Below are 23,739 nucleotides of genomic sequence, written 5' to 3' on the forward strand. Positions count from 1 at the left end.
CTCAGATCTCAGCCCCCTGTGTCGCTGGGATTACATGTGCAGCTTTTTGCTCAAGGCTAACACTCCCTCACTTAAGCTGTAGCTCCACTCTGGCTTTTTTTTTAAAATTTTTTTAGTCTTGGTGGTTAATTGGAGATAAGAATGTCACAGATTTTCCTGCCTAAGCTGGCTTCAAACAGTGATCCTCAAATCTCAGTCTCCAGAGCAGCTGGGTTCCCACTGCCAGTGTGAACCACGGGGGCCTTGCTTGGGAAACATTCCCGGAGGCTTCCAGGATCGTCTCCCAGCCCTGCAGCTTCCCACACGAGCTGGCATTGTCAAAGATGCCAACCCTCAGCCTGAGCAATGTTGAGGCCCTTGGGAAAACCCAGCTTCACAGCTTCAGGCAGTGGCTTTCCCACCACAGGAGGAGGCAGCCTTTAGGTGCACGTCTGGGCGGGTCCATGGGCAGGGATGGGGGTGGCAGGTGGCCTTGGCCTCACTCCAGAGGCACTGGCATGGGCTCCAGGGGTGGGACATAGTCACGTCAGGTGTGGGAGTGAGGGAGCCAAGCTGGGAAGCTGCAGGCACCAATTCCTGGTTCTGTGAGCCTGCACAAACAAGCCCTGCGCTGCTTGTGGACGGCCTGGGGGCAGAGACCCAGCGGAGAGGGCACTGCCGTTCCAGACCCTTGAGACTACAAGCCAGGGACCCACCTGGGGGCGGGGAGAATGGGTAAAAGTTTGCTTACTTAAGTTTTTAAGTAAATAAAAAGACAATTCTCTTCTAGTATAACAAATACCTATGAGCTTTGAACTAGAAAAACTCGAATTTCCAACAACAGTCAGAGCAAAAACTTGAGCACAAAAGACATCTGGAAGCGGGAAGTTTCGGCAGAATGAGGCAGAAAACGGGGTAAGTCCCTGGAATGGATGCAGGGAGAGTGCAAAGGCAGTCTGAAAGGCAGGCACCCCAGAGCTCAGTCACGGCCCAGAGGAGCAGGCTCAGAAAGGGACTTCATTCTTTTTTTTTTTTTTTTTTGCCAGTCCTGGGCTTGAGCTCAGGGCCTGAGCACTGTCCTTGGACTTTCTCGAGGCTAGAGCTCTACCATTTGAGCCTCAGCACCACTTCCGGCTTTTTTCTATGTATGTGGTACCGAGGAATCGAACCCGGGCCTTCATGAACGCTGGGCAAGCACTTTAACCACTAGGCCAAACTCCAGGCCCAGGGACTTCATTCTTAAGGAAGCCCTCAGTGCGCTCATGGCAGACACGACCACAGGAAGCACGGTGGGAGGGGGGCACGGCAGGGCTGGGAAAAGGGAAGTGTACATCACCTGCCCATCATTCCACGTGCCACCCACTCATCCACTGGTCCATCCAGTGTACCCACCCCACCTGCTTGTTTGTCCATCTTTCTACTCTTCAGCCTATCCATTCATAGGCTCACCCACCTCCCCATCTCCATCCATCCATTTACTTCACCCACGCCCATATCTTTCTAGTCATATATCCATCTATCCATCTTTCTACTTAGCAGGTCCTCTGTTCATCTAACCACCTATCCATCCTCCATCCAGCCACACCCCCCACAAAGCCATCCATCCTCCATCCACCCACACCTATTCATCCACCCGCCACCCGCTCAGCCCGTACCTTCTGTGCATCAAGTCACTATTCATCCTCCTTCCCATCTGCGCACCTCTCTCTCGCCCATCCGCCATGCACCTCCTGATGCACTATCTGGCATGGGTGATGCTGAGGAACTGGGGTTACCAGAATAATGAGAACTCCCTGATGGGTTATGTGTCTAATGTTCAGGAAAACAAAACTACGTGCAGAGCAGACGAGAAAAGAGCAGGGAAGGACCTGAGTGCTGAGGCAGAGGGGGAAGAACCGAGGCTGGGGACTCAGGCAGGACAGAAACCCATGAAGACCCCAGAGGGTGGGCACAGCCGAGGCTGCATCAATGCCCACCCCAAACACTTCACCCAGGCCCAAGAAAGAGCCTCCAGGCTCCCGATATGTACCCACCCAAGCACACACCTGTACATGCCCACGTATACATCTGTGCACACAGCCATTCACACACCATGCACACACCTGTACATGCATACACATGTGTACACACATACACACCGATATACACATAGCATGCACATATTTATACATGCACCCATGTATACACACCCACGCACACCTCTGCTGTCCTATTACACAGCTACCCCACCCAGGACCCCTCCCCCATTTGGAATGAGGGCCAGCAGAGTGGCAGAAGGGGGTGGGCCTGGGTCCAGCGCAGCAAAAGCTGCAAGAAAGGGCAGGCTGATAAAGAGAGACAGATAGACAGACATAGAGACAGACAGATAGACACAGTAACAGACACACACACACACACACACACACACACACACACACACACAGAGGCACACACATAAGCATGCATGCAGACATAGCCAGGCTACGTGGCCAGACTAGAGTCACAGCCACACAGCCTGTGCCAGTCTCTGCCTCTGGGCGTCACCAGGGAAGCTTCTGGGAAGGTCAGGTGACAGCACCCCCCTCCCCCCAGGTAGTCACAGTCCTCTCCACCAAGGAAGGCCCGGAGGCTTGGTTGTTTGCAGTGAAGGCTCAGAGAAGGTGGCCTGTGCTGGGTCCCGCAGCTCAAGGGTGGGGAAAGCCCTGCAGAGCCAGGGCCCAGAAAGCTGTGCGCCACCCGGCCAGTGCCCTCCACAGTATCCTAAATAGGAAGGGACCCAGGGGAATCACGGTGGGTGCTCAGCTCCCCTCCCCAAGCCCGCAGCACTGCTGCCAGGAACGGAGGGTCACTGAACACGGAACTGGCCCTGGCCTCCATGTCCCTGGCTGGAAATCCAGCTGTGACGCACACATTTTTGTTGTGGTTGTTGTTTTGTTTTGTTTTTTAGCCAGTCCTGGGCTTGAGCTCAGGGCCTGGGCACTGTCCTTGGACTTCCTCAAGGCTAGAGCTCAACCACTTGAGCCTAGCACCCCTTCCGGCTATTTTCTATGTATGGGGTACTGAAGAATCGAACCTGGGTCTTCGTGCTGCTAGGCAAGCACTCTACCCACTAGGCAGAACTCCTGGCCCCAGGCGCTTTTGTCTGTTAGGGCCACAACCTGAGAGCTGTCATCAGATGGGCAAAGGGCTCTCGTCACCCTCCCCGCTACACTGCCAGCAAGAGCCCCCGCGCCTTCACCCTTCCACAGCTCCAATCCCCCGACCACAGCCCCCACCTCCTGGGGGGGAGCAGTTCTGGCTTCGTTTGATTTTTCCACCTCCAGTAAATGGAGTACTGGGACCTCCTTCCTAAACCTCACAGTCAGCCGGGCCCTCCCCACCTGGCCCATCTACCTGGAGCTTCAGCCGAGGGCCAGACACCTGCTAGCCCATCTCCATTCCCCCCACCCCACCCCTGAGTGAGGGAGGGGAAGGGGAGACACAAATCCCAAGGCCCTAGCACAGGGGCCTGTCTAGGGTCAGCCTTCCTGGTGATTTCATTGCCTTTGAAGCAAATTCCCAGAACTCTAGGCACACCCATTTTTTAAACTATAAATAAAAAAATGCATTCCAGTGGCAAACAGCCAGACCCCAGGGCTGTGAGCTGAGGGGTGGGGCGGGAGCCTGAGTGACAGGGTTAAACTCCTGTTCAAAGCAGAACCAACACCAAGGTGCAGCCTGGAATGATGGGACAACTGCAGCCCAGAAAAGGGCCTGGCCCCAACTTCCTCCTCCTGCGTGGAGTGGGGAGATCAGAAAATAACCCATCCTTTAGTGAGTTCAACCGGGCCCCCAATTCCCGGAGCCTAGAGATGTCCTTGCATGGCAATGGATATCAAACTCTGCCTTGAGATGGCCAAATTCTGTCCAGGTCTCCACTCACAGACATGTCAACTGCACTTTTTTAGAGACAGAGAAAAGAGACAGAAGAAGGAGAAAGAGAGGGAGGGAGAGTCGGAGGAGAGCTAGTGAGGGAAGAAGACAGACAGACAGAATATTTGAAAAGTTCCTTTTCCTAAGAAAGGATTCGGTTGGCAAGATCTTAATTACAGGCCAAGTAATGACCATCCCTTTAAATGGTGATTAACTCTGGGTTTAAGGGAGTTTAAACTCAGCCCTGCACGGAACACTCACTTATGGTGAGGCTGTGCCCCTGTGGGGTTCAGGGGGCTCTGTGCTCCTGGCTGCACTGCCTGGAGCTGCCCAGCTCTAAAGGGAGCAGGCACTGTCCCTTGGATGCCAGTGGGTCGTCTGGAGCGTTGGCCTGCCCCCGGGGGCATGGACACCTAGAGATGGCATCATGTCCTCATTTCAACGAATTTATTCCAACCCTTTTTTCATGAGCAGATGAGTGGTTAGATGTTTACACTAAAAATGTCCCCAGGTCCAGGAAGCCCTTAGGGGACAATCAGGGCCCCTGAGCCAGTGGGTCCCATCCAGGGAGGCAGGCAGGCCCCACTCCAGGGGAGACAGCACACAAGTCAAGGCCTACACCACAGTGGGGCCCCAGCTCTCGCCCACAGGAGGCTGGCGGGGTCAGGGTCAAAGCCCAGCCCTGTGGACTCTGCTCAGCCGCCATGAGGACTGCTGGCCAGGATTTGCTGAAACACAGGGCTACACAAGTGGCCCAGGTGTCTCCAAGCAGGGGTCACAAATAAACCCCGCCCACCCGCCAAGGCAAGGACAGTGACAGTCCCACCCAGATCCCAGATCTCAGGGCAGCTGAGCCCAGCAGGCTTGCGGGGGACAGGGACCTCACAGCCTTGTGATATCAAAGCTGCGCTCAGGAATGTACCCCAGGGAGTCTGAGATGATAAATCACCTGCTTCCAAAGGGGGGAAGGGGGAGGAGAAAGCCTCCCAGGCTGGGGCCTGGGGTCCCGGGCTCCAGCTCCTACCCACCCCAGCCTGGCCAGCCACAAACTGGCATCGTATAGTCAGAAAGGCCTCAGTGCCCAGGAAGGAGCCAGGGTGTCCCTGTGATCAAGTCATGGCAACCCAATGACAGGTCTGTGGGTGGCTGCATGGGCACCAGGCCGCTCTCTACACCTAACTGATGTTCCTGTGCTAGAAGACCGGAGGGACGTCCAGTGCAAGGGGGCACCCGGCCTAGAGGGAAGGATGGGACATGAGGGGGCACTCAGGGCAGACCCATGGGAGACTGCACTTGGGGTGTGAAGGCTTGAGTGAGGGGCCAGCATACTCCATAAGGCGGGTGGCCCGGGAGTGCGGAGGGCACAGGCAGCTGCGGCTGGTGAACCAGGTCTCTGTGCCCATCCCGCGAGTGGGCGGCCAGACTTCCCTCCAGAGCACCGGCGCCCTGGAGGGGGCCCACACACGTTTAATGGGACACCCTGGGCACTTTGAAATACAGGCATTGGCCTTCTAGAACCTTCCCAGAGCAGGGGCAGTGGATAGAGGGGGCAGGGCATGGCGGGGAATGCAATTCAGACAGAGGGAGGCAGAGGAAGCCAGGAGACAAGGCTTCTGGTGGTAGCCCAAGGTCATGTCCTTAAGGAATTCAACAACCGGTGAATGGAAGGCCAAGCAGCCAAAAGCGGAGAAAACAGACTAGTGTTGCTCTGCTGTTTGGGGACACTTGTGGGGTTGAGAAATAGGGGCGCATGCAGCATATACCCCAAAGGCCTGCATCCTAGTTTTTTTGTTGTTGGTTTTTTTTTTTGCTAGTCCTGTGGCTTGAACTCAGGGCCTGAGCACTGTCCTTGGACTTTCTCAAGGCCAGAGCTCTATCACTTGAGCCACAGCACCACTTCCAGCTTTTTTCTATGTATGTGGTACCGAGGAACTGAATCCGGGTCTTTGTGCATGCTAGGCAAGCACTCTACCACTAGGCCAAACCCCTGGCCCCGCATTCTAGTTTTTTCCCAAGTGGGGGAGTCGTAGCACAGAACTGCATTGGCAGGGTCAGGCTCGATAGGGCTGCAGGCCCTGCCCCTCAGCAAAGACCTGGAGGCCCCTAAGGCCAGGACAGGTTCAGAAACACAGGAGAGCTGTCAGGAGCCCTCTCTCTTATGTGGACTCTGGTGAGCTTTTCCTGAAAGTAATTGATGCCTTCCTTCTGCTGACTTGGGCAGGCCCCTCACCCATATCCACCCCTCCACCTCTGGAGGAAATCCAGGGCTTCCAGAGCTACTTGGGCCAATTCCAACTGCATGCACAGCCCAGGGAGGCCAGAATGAGGCCTGAGGCTCCGCTTACCACAGCCGGTAAGGAAAGCCTTGTGAGGACTGCAGGGCTTTCACCAGGAACAGAAGAGCACAATTACCTCCAGCAGGAAAAAAAAAAAAAAAAAAAAAACAGTGTCTCAAAGGGGGAGAAAGGCCAAGGGGAGGAAGAGGACTGGGTAGGAATAACCACTCTTAATGAGTCTTATCTCAGGGGAAACACACATGATGCTTTCAGGACCCAAAGAGATTCAAATTAGCTTCCTGCCAATCACTCAGCCCCAGACTCTCCTTGGTGAGGACAGATGCGGCCAGTCCCTGCTCATTAGCTTCCTAGCAATGACTCTCCTGTTGAAAAGAAGATGGGGAGCTTCAGGAATCCGGTGATTCAATGCGATGGGCTGACCATCTTTGAGGGCCCTTGGCTCCTTGTGGTCTCAGTTTACTCTTCCTGGTATGGTGCATGTATGCTACAACTTACTCATCTCCCATCGGGGTGGGGGGTGGGAGGGGTGGAAAGGCTCCCTGAGCTAATGTGGGGTCCCCAGGCCACAGAAGATTGTGAGACACTGCCCACAGCTAGGGAGGTGCCCGAGGACTCCCTTTTCTTCATCAGTGAAAAGGCAGAGTACACAGATTAACCAGTGTCACCCCTGAAGGGGCAGAGACTGCATGCGCTGCCAGGTATACAGCAGGCACTCAGCAAATGTTGGTGACAAGAATGCAGACTCCCTGGAAGACACTGCCCCTGGATCCATCAAGACAGAGCCTGGCATCACTGTCGGAAGCAGGAGAGCTTGCGGAGGGCTCCCCCATCGGGCACAGTGAAGGACAGCTGTGGGCTCACCTGGGTGTCCCCACCAGAAGGGGACAGACCACTACTGGCTGGTACGCCTGGGAAGAGGAGGGGCTGCCAGGCCTGCCAGGGTAAGGTAGGGAGAGGTACTTTGTCCAGAAGGTGGCACAGAATTCAAGACCTTAATAACTCAGAATGGGAACAGACAGCACTGCAGAGCCTCCAGTGCACCGTGCATAGCCACTACCCCACCCCGAGAGCCAGGAGCCCAGGATCAACACCGGGGGGACAGAGGGAAGAGCTGGGGGACAGTGGGAAGAGGTGGGGGACAGTGGGAAGAGGTGGGGGACAGTGGGAAGAGCTGGGGACAGGGGGAAGAGGTGGGGGACAGTGGGAAGAGCTGGGGGACAGTGGGAAGAGCTTGTGACAGAGGGAAGAGGTGGGGGACAGTGGGAAGAGGTGGGGGACAGTGGGAAGAGGTGGGGAACAGTGAGTAGAGCTGGGGGACAGTGGGAAGAGGTGGGGGACAGTGGGAAGAGGTGGGGGACAGTGGGAAGAGCTGAGGGACAGTGGGAAGAGCTGGGGAGACAGTGGGAAGAGCTGGGGGACAGTGGGAAGAGCTGGGGACAGAGGGAAGAGCTGGGGACAGTGGGAAGAGCTGGGGACAGAGGGAAGAGCTGGGGACAGAGGGAAGAGCTGTCTGGGTCCTGCTGGCAGCCAGCCACAAGCAAGCAGGGGTGCAAAGTACCCAGACTGCCTTTCTCTCCACACCTCCAGATTATAAGCAGCCTGGGGTGTAGACAGCCCCCATCTCGCAGGCTGCACAGGCATCTCCCGCTTTGTGCTGCTCGTCTGCTCTCTTCCTGCTAGTAAATACCTGCTAATACCTCCGCTTCCGTGTTGTCTGAGAGACGCCCCAGCAGCAGGTACCACTGCTCAGTTTTTACGCTAAACTCCAGCCTCACGACACAGCTTGGGGAAGGAAGGATGGCAAAGTGATCTCTGGAATAAATCATGCCCCACCTAAGCCACAGGGAATGTTCCGGAAGACTAGCTCTTTGCCGTTGGGTCTGTTTGTGACCGGGCTTCTCACATGGACCTTGTAGCTCATAGCAGGCAATCAAAGGCCGGGCTGCGAAGCAGAGGATGCGTCTCTGTACTGCTCCTGTGCTCTCCTTTCATTTTATACTCCTTTGTAGCTGGGAGCAATGGCTCACGCCTGTGATCCTAACTTCTCAGGAGGCTGAGATCTGAGGATCTTGGTTGAAGCCAGTCCAGGGAGACAAATCTGAGAGACTCTTGTTTCCTATTAGCTAGCAAAATGCTGGAAGTGCAAATGTAGCTCAGTGCACAGCGAAAAAGTCAAGCAAGGAGGCAAGTCCCTGAGTTCAAGCCCCACTACCGGTACACACATGTATGTGCATGTGTAAGTGCACGCACACACACACACACACACACACACACACACACACACACAGAGGAAGGAAAAGAATTCCTATGGAAATTTGGCCTGCCAGTAGAGTGCTTGCCTAGCATGCACTGAGACCCAGGTTCGATTCCTCGGTACCACATACATAGAAAAAAGCCAGAAGTGGGGCTGTGGCTCAAGTGGTGGAGCTCTGGCCTTGAGAAAGTCCAAGGACAGTGCTCAGACCCTGAGCTCAAGCCCAGGACTGGCAAAAAAAAAAAATATATATATATATATATATATAATGAATTCCTGGGTTGCACTTGGTATAATTGATGTTCATGATCACCTGATCACGCTTGTGATCTCATGATCAGCCCGCACACATGGAAGGGAGGTGAGGGAGGGCAGATTGCTTTGCACCGTGACAACCTGTGAGGTGTGAAAATCCCCGGCAACATCCTTCAGCACGCAAACCATCATCCGCTCTGCTCCTCCGGTTTGCACAAACCAATTAGGACAAGGTCTGCCATAAAGCATTCTGACTTTAAAACCACTGAGAAGCCAGCAGCCCTCGGCCCTCCGTATCTTCCCCACTGTCCTCGTAACTAGAGCGACTCGGGGGTCACCGGGAAGTGACCGGCGGGGAGCCCTCACCTGTGAAGTCCTCGAAGCACTCGCAGGTGTAGCCGCCCTCGCGGCTCCGGCAGCGGCCGTTGGGCCCACAGGGGCTGGAGTAGCACAGGTCGATCTCCGTCTCGCAGTAGTCCCCGGTGAAGCCGGGCGGGCAGCGGCAGCGCAGGCCCGTGATGGGGTGGATGGGGCGGAAGAGCACGGACGTGGAGCTGAGGAAGGGCGCCGAGCTGTCGAAGCGCAGCACGGACACGCACTTCATGTAGTTCTCGCAGGGCTCGCGCAGGCAGACGTTGTCGTCGAAGGGCAGCACGTGCTGGGCGGCAATGGCTGCCAGCAGGGTGCGGTTCAGGTAGATGTGCTCCTGCAGCTCCTCCGACGGGAAGAAGTGGCCGCCCGGCAGCAGCGCCGAGAACGTCACGTTCAGGATGTTGGCGCTCACGTCCGTGTCGTTCTGGATGTTGAAGACGAAGACGTCGTCCTTGCTGGTGGCGAGCACCGTGGCCACCCCCTCCACGAAGAGGGACAGCAGCGGGGACAGGAACTTCTCCTGGGACATGTTCTCCAGGCGAACCGTGATGCTGTTGGTCAGCATGTCGTCCGTGATGATGATGACACGCAGCGTGCACAGGGCGGAGACGCTGTGGAGGCCGTCTGCGGGCGGGGGGGGGACAGCTAGGGTCACCCAGTGACCTCGGGGGTCATGGGCAGGGGTGTGCCTGGAACCCTGCTCCCCTGACACCCTGCTGCCCTGACACCCTGCCCGGAACCAAAGTTTTCCCCCATACCTATAGACTCCATGTCCTGTGCAGGGGACAGCCACACCCTGCAGGGAAGCCCCAGCCCCTGCCACCATGTCCCCTCCCACACAAACAGCAGCAATCCATAACCCACTCTGGTTTAACCTAAAACAGCTCCTGGCCTCAACGCACAGCATCCATGGGGCCCTGGCACCTCCCAGCACGTCTCCTGCAGCATTGCCTGACACCCCCCCAGGACTGCCTGACACCCCCCCACCCTAGGACTGACACCCTCCCCCAGGACTGCCTGACACCACCACCCCCAGGACTGCCTGACACCCCCCACCCCAGGACTGCCTGACACCCTCCCCCAGGACTGCCTGACACCCTCCCCCAGGACTGCCTGACACCCCCCCAGGACTGCCTGACACCCCCCCTCAGGACTGCCTGACACCCCCCCAGGACTGCCTGACACCCCCCCTCAGGACTGCCTGACACCCCCCCTCCAGGACTGCCTGACACCCTCCCTGGCCTGCCCCCAGCCGCAGCGCCCTCCCTGATCCTGCCCCGAGACACCCCAGGCTAGGCTGCCCACCTGGCAGACAGGCCATCTAACCTGATCTGCCCAGAGCTCATCGGCATTTACAAACCACCTCCCCTGGCCCCTCACCTCACGCTCCTTCCAGGGTAAAAAGAGCACTCCAGTTGGGTGGAAAGCCAGCTCAGAGCCCCTAAGCTAGGTGCTATGGGTCCAGAGGTGAAAATATCACCCATCACACCTGCCCTGTGCCCTGGCCTCACATGGGGGTCCTCTGCTGGCTACAGTCCATGCCAGAGCCCTCCAGAAGAGCATGCCTATGATTTAGCACGTGGCACAGCTCGGGCTCAGGAGCTGCCACCTGCCCTCCACACTGAACTGGCAATTCCTGGGGAGTAATGGAGTCAGTGGGTTGGGCCTGCAAGCTCTGCCCAGCCCATTTGCAAAGTGAGGGCAGGCATCATGGAGCCTGCATTCACTGGGGTGCTGGGAGAAGAAGCAGAGGAGAACAGCTTAGAGCACAGCACAATGGAAATGAGCTCCCTGCCGTGAGACTGACATCCACAGGCCGTCAGAAGGAGCTCAGCCCAAGTCCACGGGCCGTGGCGTCACCAGGACCCAGGCAGTCCAGCCCCCCCACAAAGCCCACAGGGGCCCTGGGGCTGCACCGGGACCACCCCACAGCCTTCTAACGTCTGACTTGGTTTTGTTTTGGTTCAGGGTTTCATGACACTGTGCAGGAATCCACTAACAAACAGGAACTTACAGTCTGAGCGTGTCGAAGGGACGTGGGGTGATGGGCTGTCTTAGGAGGAGGAAAGGTCAGTCACACAGGACCTAGGCTCCCAGAACTGGGCCTCTCCATGTGGCCTTGGCCTCCACCACGCGGCCTCCACCCCCTGGCTGTGAGGGCCAAGGCGCCTCTGCTGTCTCTGGGTCGGTTGGGCATGCAGGTCATCCTTGCCTTGGAAACAGCACCAATACTCTGGATCCTTCTGGCTGAGACTCGGCCGCGATGGCCAGGAGCTGGAAGGTAACTGAGCTTGGGGGTCCCGCCTCGGCGCACGGCTGCTTGCCAGGCTGGCACAGGTCCTCTGAGCCTCCTGGCAGTGCTGTCTGGGGCTCCCACTGCCAGCTGGGCCCTGGGGGTGACACTGGCTGGGGCACAGCGTCCCTCCTCCCCGCCAGAAAGCCACCTTCGTCCCCATTCAAGGAAAATAGGCACAGTTCCCATGGCAAGGATGAAAGGCACCTTGGCTCTGAGAACAAGCAGACGCTGGGTTCGTAGCCCAGTGACACAATGCAGAGGGACAATGCGTCCATGGCCGCCATATGCTTGCCATGCATGTCACCAGGCCAAGAACCATAGCTGTCAGTGAACACCACAGCCCAGCCCGGCCCAGCCCGGCCCTGCCTAGGGCCCGGGAGTCACTGTACTCACAGCTGGGGGGGGGGGGTTCTGCCCAGGGAACCAGCAGAACATTCTAGGCTCCTAACATCTGACTCCTCATCCACTCACCAAGACAGGTCCCAGCCCTTCCACTGCCAGAGCAGAACTCCTGGAGTTTGGGACGGAAGCATGGGACACCGGCTACCTGAGGTCCTGACAGAAGCCACGCACAATGCAGCCTCTAATAGCAGTGAGGAGAAGTCACGATGGGGTGAGACGCGAGTCTCAGCTGCTTTGCATTGTATTCTGCTGCCAATGAGTTCTGCCAAACCTCCGTTTTGATTTGGGATGAGCAGACACGACATACTAGAGAGCCAGAAACAAGTAAAGCAGAGCATTCCCAGGGCCCAGGACGGGGCCAGACCGGAGGGCACGCCCGGGGCTGGAGGCGCCTGGGGCCTCGCACAGGTTCCACAGCTCACAGGAGGGCCGGCACACATGATCAATGTTAGCTTTTTTCTTTGTTAAATCCCACAGATGTGTGGAAGATTATTTCCTATATTTAAATTATTTCAAAGCAACAGTAAAAAATGCTTTAAAGGAGCTGGGTACAGTGGCTCACATCTGTACCCACCTGTCTACTCCTGAGGCAGAGATTGAGAGAGTCCAAGTTCAAAGCCAATTTTGGTGTAAAGTACAGGAGACCCCATCTCAACCAACAGGCTGGATGTGGTGGTGTGTCCTGTCTACATAGGAGGCATAAATAGGTGGATTGCTTTTCGGGTTGGCTTGGGAAAAAGTATAAGAACCTATGGCAAAATAATAATAATAATAATAATAATAATAATAGTAACTGAAGCCAAAGAGACGTCAGGTAGGCTCAAGCACTAGAGTACTAGCCTGGTAAAAGTGAGGCCCCATGTTCAAATCCCAATACTGTAAATTTTTTTTTTTAAAAAGCCAGGCATGGGCCTGAAGCATGGCCTAGTGGTAGCGTGCCCACTTAGCATGCATGAAGCCCTGGATTCGATCCCCTGAAACCATATATGCAGAAAAAGCCAGAAGTGGGCACTGTGGTTCAAGTAGCAGAGTGCTAGCCTTGAGCAAAAAGTGCCCAAGGACAGTGCCCAGGTCCTGAGTTCAAGCCTCAGGACTGGCAAAAAAAAAAAAAAAAAAAAAAGCCAGGCATGGTGACTCACACCTGTAATCCTGCTACTCATACTCAGAAGGCTGAGATCTAAGGATCCCAGTTCAAAGCCAGTCTATGAGACTCTTATCTCCAATTAACCACCAGAAAACTGGAAGTGGTGCTGTGGTGCAAGGGGGTGGGACGGGTAGCCTTAATGCTGAAGAGCTCAGGGACAGCGCCAGGCCCAGAGTTCAAGCCCCACGACCAACCAAAAAAAAGAAAGAAAGAAAAAGACATATTCCAGAAAGAGAGGTGAGGACATCTAGATGCACCTGGAAGGTGGAAACCAACAGCCACCCTGAGAGGCCGGCTCCCGGCTCCTCCTGTGCGAGGGACAGCCACACCACCACCTGGCAAGCTTCCACAAACCCTTCGCTCCTCCTGAGGGAAACCAGAATGACGAGGGCTGCAGGTACGACACATATTGCCCCTCCAACAGCCACTGAGGTGGACAGAGCAGACTCTGCCTGCACAGTGACGAAGGCCCAAGGCCCAGAGAAGCTCAGGAACGGGGCCCCGGGCACACAGCCGCCGGCCACGCAGGGCAGCCTGGCAGCCTCCCCGTGGCTAATTGGAAGCTTTAGCCAGCACTTTTCAGAAAGAGAATAATTATTAACCTCACGCGCTAATGAGGAGAGAGCGGTGGGGCTGTCTAATACTGACAATTTGCACCCATTTAAAAGGGAAAATGAAGCCAAGCGCTGGTGACTCGCAGCTGTTAGCCTAGCGACTCTGGAGACTGGGGTCTGAGGACCACAGTTTGAAGCCGACATAGATAACAAAGTTTACAGGACTCTTCTCCAATAAACTACCCTCCAAAAAGATGGATGTGGAGCTGTGGCTCAAGGGTAGAGCACCAGCCTTGAGCAAAAAGAAGTTCAAGAAGAGGGCCTAGACCCTGAGTTCAAGCCCCGTGACTGGCACAAGAAGGAGAAGGAAAAGGAAAAAAAAGAGGAGGAAAAGAAGGAGAAGGAGAAGGAGGAAGAGAAGAAAGAGGAGGAAGAGAAGGAGGAAGAGGAAGAGGAGGAAAAGGAGGAGGAGGAAAAGTGGAGGAAAGAAGAGGGGAGAGGAGGAGGAGGGGAAAAGGAGTAAGAAGGAAGGTGATGGGTACCCACAAATACCAGGTAAGCAGTTACAAGTGCTGCTTATATGCACAAGGCATCTGGATTCTGGGTACCCAGACCCCACCCCAGCTCCCAGGCTCACATGCAAGGAGTGCCCAGGGCCTGTGGCCCAGAAAGTCAAAGGAGGGTCAAGAGGAAGGGAGCTGCAAAGGTAGGGGCAAGGAAGAGGTCAGGGGAGCAGGCAGGAAACCTGGCATCCACACATGGTCCACAGGCCCTGGCCACTCCGACCCCACAAGATCTGCTGAGACCAGGCTTAGTCTCTCATCCCACAATGTGACAGCCTCCTCAAGGCTGATGGGGGCTGGGGGGGGCGGTCATGGGTCCTGGAACCTGAGTCACTCTAAGGCCCTCAAATCACTTTCAGAAGCACTTTCACTGAGCCCTCCTGTGGAGTGCAAACAGTAGTGTAGGGGTGCCCACCAGTGCCCAGGGCTGCAGTACACAGCAGAGATCTCACACACACCTGGAGCCCAGGCCCGTTCACAGGTCTGCCCACTACCTGTGGCCATGGACGGACATTCTGAGTGACCCTACCCAGAGCTAGGGGCTCAAGCTATCGCTTGGACTGCCAAACCCCAGCCCTTGGTATCAGCAGAAGAGTCAGGCTCCCGCCCGTGGGGGTGCACAGGATGTCTTCCCCCACATGGAGCAACAAGCCAATACACAAAACTCACCTGAACAGATCAAAAACTGGTCCACACATTTCATTTACAACTCCCCAAGCAATTACTGAGCACAGAAAAGCAGAAGTGAGTGCATGAGTCTGTGTGTGTGTGTGTGTGTGTGTGTGTGTGTGTGTGTGTGTGTTTCTAGTTAAATATTTGCTAAGAAAATTCCAGTCTTGCCAAGAGCTGGTGACATGCACCTGTAATCCTAGCTACTCTGAAGGCCGAAATCTGAAGACCAAGGTTTGAAGACTGCCTGGGTAAAACAGTCTGTGAAGAACCTTTGTGAGACTCTTTTCTCCAATTAACCACCAAAAAACTAGAACTGGAGCTGTGACTCAAGTGGTAGTGAAAAAGCTCAAGGACAGAATCCAGGCCCCAAGTTCTAGTCTTAGAACGGGCACAAAAAGAAAAGAGGAAAGAAGGAAGGAAGGAAGGAAGGAAGGAAGGAAGGAAGGAAGGAAGGAAGGAAGGAAGGAAGGAAATTCCAGCTATAAATTTAGCAGGACATAAGAAAAGAGAGACCCAAAAAGTTCCAAATTATTCACTGGAGACTCCTGGGAAGGAAATGGAGGAAATCTCTCTCCCCCTCCCCCACCCCCCACACTCCAGAAAGCAGCATCTCTTAGCCAATGGGGACATAAACTTCAGTGTCCTCTCCTGTGCCTTTCTCCCACGTGAGCGCCTCTCTGTGTGGCCCTTCTTCCAGGCCTCTTTCCCCCTCCAGATGGCGAAATTAGTCCCCGAATTCACAGGCAGGAACAAAACCTGTTCACTGGTGCCGAGCTAGCCTACTCCCCTGCCACCCTGGCTCCTCACTCCCCTCCCGGCCCTTTGTGAGTGCCCAGCTCCTTCTGAAACTAATGAGCTGGGCCCACTCCGAGGTCAGCCATGGAGACAATCCCAGCAAAGGCTCAGACCCCCCAGCCGGCTCAATGGCTGCCCCCGCTTCAGCAGCCTGCCTGGCTCTCGATCAAGGAGCTTAGGGAGAGGGGTTTACTTCAGGGGCGGCTGACAACACTGCCCCATGGCCAGATGTCCCCAAACACAGCACATCACCCCCCCCCCCCCCGCCATCTGATCCAAGCGCCTCTACACAGCTGAGGAGTGTGTACACGTGTCCAAAAGACAAGCACCCAGCAAGGCTCCACCCACGTGGCTGAACACGCAACGACATGTGCCACGGTCCCAAAACATGCCCCACTTCAGCCCTGGTGCCCAGCCTGTCGAGGCCACAGCAGCCACTGCCCCTGAGGGGAAAGTGGGGCTGTCTCCTCTCTGGAGCCGGCAATGGTGGTGCAGCATCTCCATGTGCCGTGAGCTGGGTGTGTGTGTGTGTGTGTGTGTGTGTGTGTGTGTGTTTCCCTAATCCTCGACTTGAGCACTCCAAGTTCCACGGGTGAGCTAAGGTTCCACCCTGGGAGAGGCCACAGGACTCAGGGAATGGCCTCTGCACTACCTAGGGCCTCCCCTCCCCTCCTACCCCAACTCCCTGCCTCCAACTGCTTTGGTACCTGGAGACAGGAGAAGGGATCCCGCCCAACCCCCGAGCCCTCTGTATTTGGCACTGTTTACTGAATGCCTGCCGGGCATGTGGCCAGGGCCTCTTCCACATGGGGCCACAGACCTTGCCCACGACCCCACAAGCCCCCACATTCACCCCATCACTCCCACTTCCCAAAAGTAGAAGGAGAAGGCTGCTCCTTAGCAGGGTCTGCCCCCAGAGGAGGGTGACCCCCCTCAAACGCCTGACAGGAAGTGATGTACCCTCCTTACCCCAAGGCCTGCAATTACCACAGCCCACTGCAGGCACGACTTGTTCATAATTAGCATTACTGGTATAAAGTCTTTCTCAAGATTCTAATCTTCAATTTAGAGTCAAAAGAGCTCTAATTAAAAACACCGTCACTCATTAATTCAACAAATATTTGTATTCTGGCTTTCCAGGTAGAAACCTCTGGATGCCAAAAGGAAAACCCACAGTTCTGCCCTCAGGTGTCTTCTCCCTGGGGGGCGGGGGTGGCAGATAGGATAGGCAGGTCTACTCCACAGGCAGGGCGCAGGGTGAGGTGGGCACGTGGAGGGTCATCCAGGATACAGGTGGGCAAGTCGGGGTAGGGGTGCAGTGTGCACATGGGATAGTGGAGGGGCCCAGGGTGCAAGCAGGCTGGCGGGCACAGGGCATGAGGGGTGGGAGAGAGGCACCCCTGGTTCCAGGGGGTGTGGGGGAGGAGCGTGGGGCACAATGGGGGTGAGGAGAGGTTCCCAGGGAACCATGGACTTAGTTCTTCCCAGAGGCTCACACCAGAGGCGTCAGGACAGCGCTGGAGTGGACAGGGCTCTGCGGGCTGAGGCTCACACCCCGCCCTCAGCCCCACCATGTGGGATGTGGGATGTGGGGCACGGGACGTGGGACAGGCCCAGTCCTTTCTGTGTACAGCTGCCCCACCCCTGCCCCCATGGTGCCAGCAGCTGCCCTCTCCACCATAGGGCAACCACCATGTCTCCTAACGGCAACAACCATGCTAAGGAAATCCAGCCAGAACCATTTTGCTTTTCCTTGTAAACTAGCAGAAAAGAAACAAGAAGTCTATTTTGTTCCTTCCCCCCCCCCCGCCAGTCCTGGGGCTTGAACTCAGGGCCTGAGTACCGTCCTTGGGTTTTCTCAAGGGTAGAGCTCTACCATTTGAGTCACAGCAGCACTTCCAGCTTTTTCTGTGTATGAGGTACAGAGGAATCGAACCCAGAGCTCTGTGCATGCTAGGCAAGCACTCTACCACTAGGCCAAACTCCCAGCCCCTATTCTGTTCTTTTTAACATTTCCAGGTGAGTGTGTGCTCTTTCTCCCCTCCCCCCTCCTTGTCTGCCTTTCCAGCCTCTGGCAGGGTCCAGCCATCACCACAGCTGGGTGGGCACCGTCAGGGCAGACAGGGAAGAGAAGAGATAAACAGGATCATGGAAGCCATGATAGCTAGGGCCAGGTGTCCACTGTGGGCGCGGACCGGGCTCTGGTCAGACGAGGGGGCCAGGCCGCCCGACAGGAAGGAGGCTGACCTCCGTGACCTTCACCCGATGTCCACACTTCCATGCCATCTCACCCCACGCTCCTCGTGACAGTGTGTGCCTTGCCTCAGCAACTGGGCTGCGAGCTTCATATGAGCTAACACAGTGGCCGCGTGGGATCTTCATAAACCAACAACACAGAGGCGCGAAAGCCTCACATCCCCGCCTGCCTCTCCAGCTCAGCACCTCCTGGGCCCACACCAACCATGGGTCCAAAAAAATTCCTCTTTATTTCACTCCTCTCTAAAAGCTGTTTGAAACACCCGCAACTTGTAATACTCTGGCCTGCTGTATTTTCTTCCGGATTAGAAAATGCGGGCTTGGTAACAGGACAAAGGGCATGGAAAACACATCTTCCTGTGGGAAGGGGGAACCAAAGTGTATTTAAAGAAAGAGGGTGGGGAGAGGAGATGTAGATGGTGCCAAGGACCCAGTTGATAGAAAACAATGATTTGGTTTCCTCTCTCCCTCCCTTTCCTTCTCCTTCTCCCTCTCTCCTCTCCCTCTCTCTTCCCCTCCCCCTCTCTCCCTCCATCTCTGCCTCTCCCTCCCCCCTCCCTTCTCTCTCTCTTTCTCTCCCACCCTCACACACTTCTCTCTTAGCAAACCAGACACTGGAGCCCCGATATCTGGGCTGGCTGCAAAACCTCCGGAGGCCTCATTGCAGGGTCAGGCTATGGAGCTAGGGCCACGGTGAACACTAAGGCACAAAGGCTTCTTCCTGCTAAGCTCTGAGATGACTATTCTCTTTCAAGAATGTTCTTGGGTGGCTGGGAGCGTGGCCTTGTGGTAGAGTGCTTGCCTAGCATTCATGACGATTCTTTGATACCATGTACACAGAAAAAGCCAGAAGTGGTTCTGTGGCTCAGGTGGTAGAGTGCTAGCCTTGAGAAAGCCCAAGGACAGTGCTCAGGCCTTGAGTTCAGGCTCCAGGCACCAGTAGCTACTGCCTACAATTCTAGCTACTCAGGAGGCTGAGATCTGAGGATGCAGCTCAAAGCCAACGTGGCACCAAAGTCTGTGAGACTCTTATCTCCAATTAACCACCAGAAAACTGGAAGTAGTGCTGTGGCTCAAGGGGTAGAGCAGTAGCTGTGAGCTGAAGAGCTCAGGGACAGCACCCAGATGCAGAGTTCAAGCCCCATGACCAATTAAAAAAATATTCTTGGGTATAAATAGAAGGGTGGTGGGGAACGGCCCCACTTCCATCCTGAACCCACAGCTGCCCTTCTGAGACACCACATTCTGGCCAGGAGGGAGAGCGCTTAGGAGGCCAGACTTCTACTCCATGCCAGGATGGAATAGCTTTTATAGCTCTGTGTGTGTGTGTTTCTGGGGTTTAAACTCAGCACCTCACACCTCACACTGCTAGGCAGGCACTCTACCTCTTGATCCATACTCCCAGCCCCTTTTGCTGTTTGTTGCTTTGTTATAGGGTATCACCTTTATGTCTAGGCCTGCACCAGCGGGTCTGGACCACAGTCCTTCCATCTTCACTTCCCCACAGCCTGAATTACAGGTGTACACCACTGTGCCCAGACATTGACTAGGATGGGGCAGTGAGGGCTCAATGGTTTTTTTTTTTTTACTGGGCTGATACACACAACAGGAGCCTGAGGGGTGCCAGCCCACATGCCCGCATGGAGGATGCCAGCTCACGCATGATCCAGGGCAGAGGAGGGTGACTAGCTACCAATCACCCTGCAGGCTGGTCATGAAGAGAGAACTACACAGAGGCATGCCACGCCCATGCGGCTAATGGCGTGGAAAAGCCAAGTGAGAGTATGAGGCCCTGAGTTCAAGCCCCAGTGCAGGCATACACACAAAAGAACAGACACCAATGACTCGAGTCTGCAATCCTGGCTACTTGGAATGTAGAAACAGGAGGATTACAGTTTGAAGCCTGGCCAGGAAGAAAGGTTCTGAGACTCTGTCTCAAGTGATAGCTGCCTGCAGAGGTGTCCATCCGTCATCTCAGCAAATAGGAGAGGCCTGGTCTAGGTCAGCTAGGGTATAAGCACAAGACCCTATTCCAAAACACCTCAAGCAAAAAGAGCTGGGGACATTGTCCAAATGGTAGAGCACCTGCCTGGCAAACACAAGGCCTTGGGTTCAAACCCAGGAACCACCAAGCAAGCAAGCAAGCAAGCAGGGAGAGAGAGAGAGAGAAAGAGAGAGAGAGAGAGAGAGAGAGAGAGAGAGAGAGAGAGAGAGAGAGAGAGAGAGAGAGAACATGAAAACTGGAGACACCACCAAAAGTGAATATTCAGGGGCTGCCTGTCCCTGGGTGGCTTGCCTCCTCCTCATAGATTAACAACACTGCTGCCAATCACTCTTGAGCCACCCTTCTGTCCTGTCCACCCCCCCTTCACCAACTCCTGCTCTTCTCTTCCCCTGGCCCCTCCAGCAGACCCTGGCTGCTCTCTCGTCACCATGGCTTCCTGGCTTCCTGGTGAACTAACATCAGCCAAACCAAACACTCACACCTCACTGTTTTACAAAATCATCTCGCCTGTCTGTTGACTGGCTTTACTTACATAGGAACTTTAGAATCGGTGTGCCAATTTTTAACCACTTAACCTGGAAATTTTCATTAGTATAATACTGAATCTACACATCAATCTAGAAAAAGATGACGCTCTGTGTGTGTGTGTGTGGTGTGTGGGTGGTGTGTATGTGTGTGTATGTGGTATGTGGTGTGGTGTATGTGTGTGGGTATGCGGTATGTGGTATGTGGTGTGGTGTGGTGTGTGTGTGGTGTGTGTGTATGTGGTGTGTGTGTATGTGGTGTGTGTGTATGTGTGTGTGTGTGTATGTGGTATGTGGTGTGGTGTATGTGTGGGTATGCGGTATGTGGTATGTGGTGTGGTGTGGTGTGTGTGTGGTATGTGTGTATGTGGTCTGTGTGTGTGTGTGTGTGTGTGTGTGTGTGTGTGCATAGTACAAGGGTCTAGACTCAGGACCTAGTGCTTGCTCAGCTTGCTTACTTGACTAGTTAAGCCATGGCCCCAAACAGGTTTTTATTGGTTATTCTGAAGATGAAGACTCACAGACTCTTCTGCCTGGGCTGGCTCTGAACTTTTATCCTTGAGAGCTCAGCTTTCTGAGTAGCTAGGATGCATGAATCTTGGCACCAACTTGAGGACCTTTATGTGACTGACTCTTATAACTGATGGGTCTTCTAATGGACAGATCTGTACATCACATCTTTCTGTGACCAAGTCTTCGAATCCCTGAGCTTTCATTAGAAGACTTCTATTTATTGAAGTCTTCTTAAATGTCTGACAATAAAGTTCTATAGGCTTTTCTGCAAACCTTTTATTAGGTTTATTCCTAGTTATTTTATCTTAAATGCTGTTATAAATGAAATATGTCATTTCATTTTCCATTTGTTGTCAGTAAGTAAGTACCATTCTGCATAGGAACTCGGGATCTGATATGCTTGCTATGTACATTTACTAGCTACATTGATTATTTGCTTACTCTTTTAGGGTTACTGTTAGTAGATAACAAAAGTAATCTTATCCTTCCAACATTTATAACTTTTTTTCTTGTCTTATTGCATGGATATGATATTATATCCCTGGTTTTTCACAAAAGTCTGGCAAATAGCCAAAGCTAAATGAATACTGACCAAGCGAAGGAATACCTTAATTTTTCAGAAAGTGCCAGAAGTGAGCCAAATCATTAGCTAAAATTCATGTCATCATAAACTCCGGCCCAGAGTTACATTAGCTTGTGCACTTCATACAGGAAACCATCACTCTGCTTGCAAGCAAAGGCCGCCCAAGGCCTGAAAGGGTACACCTGGCCACAGAGCCATGGGGGGAAACAGCAGGGGAAATAACTGAAAGGAAGGAACAAGGCAGGCATTATCTGTCTTAGATACTCAGCTCGGAAATTATTCTTACGAATAAGAGAGTTTGATGAGATGGCTGGGTACAAAACCATCAGAGCTATTCAACACCTAGCAAGAGTCAATCAGAAACTGTAATGGGGAAAAAAAAATCCAGGCCTATAATCCTAGCTCCTCTTCGGAATTTTCCAAGCTATAGAGCCTGAAAAATCTTCCACTGCCTGTAACCTTCCCCCAAACCCAAATTGTGCCTCCTCTTCTTCAGATCAGATTCCAAATTATTCTAATCCTAGCAGCTTCCCTCTCCCACGCAGCCCAGGGATCCAGGGCCTGGCACATAGGCTCAGTAGTTTTACCTCCTGGCCCACAGTCCTAGGCCTGGCCCAGCCTAGGTAGCAGGAAAGCTGGGTTCACAGGACCAAGGACACCCTAAAGTCACAGCAGAGCCTGGACCTTAGCTGTGACTGCCTGCTGCTGCTCCTGACTTCACTTAGCTGTGACTGCCACTGACCACGGCGACCAGACCCCAGGTTCCCTTTACAGCTGCAGTAGTAACCATGGAAACTGGCAGCCAGCCCCAGGGCAGGCAGGCAATGGTTGATGGGTAACCAGGGGACAATTCCAGCCCCTCTCTGCTATTCAAATGACCTTACACTCAATGGCAATAGAGCACAAAGGCCACTGGCAAAATGACATAGGTTCCCTAAGCTTCCAAGGGGCCTAAATGACACCCATAACTTGTCACAAAGAAGAGAGGCCTGGCCAGCCCACACCTGTGCTTTTTGATCTTCTGGGCATTTACAATGACTCCATGGAGCTTTTGTCAGATGTCACTTGTCTTCAAACGTCCTTTGCTACAACTATCTGGTCCAGACCCCAACAACCAGTGGCTGTCTGGCTTCTGCGGTCTCTGAATGAAAGTCACTAGCTGTCCTGGGGCCCTGGCCTGGGCACAGGAGTAGTAGCCAGTGACTGGTTTTGCTGAGTAGCATCTGTTGTACACAATCTCCCGTTCCAGGGGCAGAGCCAGCCTGTGGGCAGTGGGGGGAGCTGGGCAGTGGGGACGGGCAGCTCAAGTGCTCATATCACATGGCTCTGTTTTGTTCTCTGTGCCAGAGCCTCCCTGTCTGCTTAGCGTTTTCACTCCAGATAGCGCTGTAACACTTAAGCCATAGTTCCACCTCCATTTTTTTGGGGGTGCCTTATTGGAGCTAGGAGTCCCTGGACTTTCCTGCCTGGTCTGGCTCTGCACTGCCATTCTCAGATCTCAACCCGGGAAGGAGCAAATGGTACAGGCGAGATCACTAGTGCCTGGCTCCAAATACTTTTTAACCCCCTCCACCCTAGCCAGGAGCATCCTGGGTTTGGAGGACAAAAAGGAAATGCAGGCCTGTGTATCCAGGGTGGCTATGACCCTCCTGGCCTGGGAAAACAGAGAAAGCCCAGCTCCATCTACTCTTTTTTTTTTTTTTTTTTTGCCAGTCCTGGGACTTGAACTCTGGGCCTGGGCACTGTTCCTGAGCTCTTCAGCTCAAGGCTACCGCCCTACCCCTTGAGCCACAGTTTCACTTCCGGTTTTCTGGTGGTTAATTGGAGATAGAATTTTAATGCCCTGGGGCTGGCTTTGAACCATGATCCTCAGATCTCAGCCTCCAGAGTAGCTAGGATTATAGGCGAGTGCCACCCCGTCCCACAACCCACTCCATTTTTACTGACTACTCACAATCAACCCCCTACAAAACTGGATATTCTTTTGGGAAACAGACTATGAAAATCACACAGGATCAAGACAACTCTTCCAAAGATGGCGTGATTGATGCTGTACCCAGGTTTGGCAAACACCTGTGGAATCGCCTCTCTGCTCTGTCACTGGGGGAGTGAGGCCCACACCTCACAATTATGTCACCAGGAACTCCCGCCTCTCACAACCTGATTGTTTAACTTTACATACTGAAACCACAGGACCAAAATCTCAAATAAAAGAAACAAGAAAAAAAAAAGCCTTAAGAGTGCATACTCTGGCTTGGCACGGTGACTCACGTCTATAATCCTAGCTACTCAGGAGACTGAGATCTAAAGATGGAGATTCTAAGCCAGTCTAGAGCCAGGAGCAGTGGCTGATGCCTGTAATCCTAGCTACTCTGAGATCTGAG

At 54.2% G+C, this 23,739-nt stretch overlaps 1 protein-coding gene across 1 annotated transcript in view; it reads right to left on the reverse strand.

The window, feature by feature from the left end:
* The window catches only part of Celsr1 (cadherin EGF LAG seven-pass G-type receptor 1), a 94,466-nt gene that overhangs the window by 49,173 nt on the left and 21,554 nt on the right, over positions 1-23,739 (reverse strand). Inside the window, exon 2 of the mRNA XM_090354180.1 lies at positions 9,043-9,672. Within this exon, the coding sequence (XP_090210306.1) occupies positions 9,043-9,672 (630 nt within the window). The remainder of the gene's footprint in view (positions 1-9,042; positions 9,673-23,739) is intronic.

Source organism: Megascapheus bottae, chromosome 2, assembly GCF_031878675.1.
Source record: "Megascapheus bottae isolate mThoBot1 chromosome 2, mThoBot2.hap1, whole genome shotgun sequence".
Classification (NCBI taxonomy): Eukaryota; Metazoa; Chordata; class Mammalia; order Rodentia; family Geomyidae; genus Megascapheus; species Megascapheus bottae.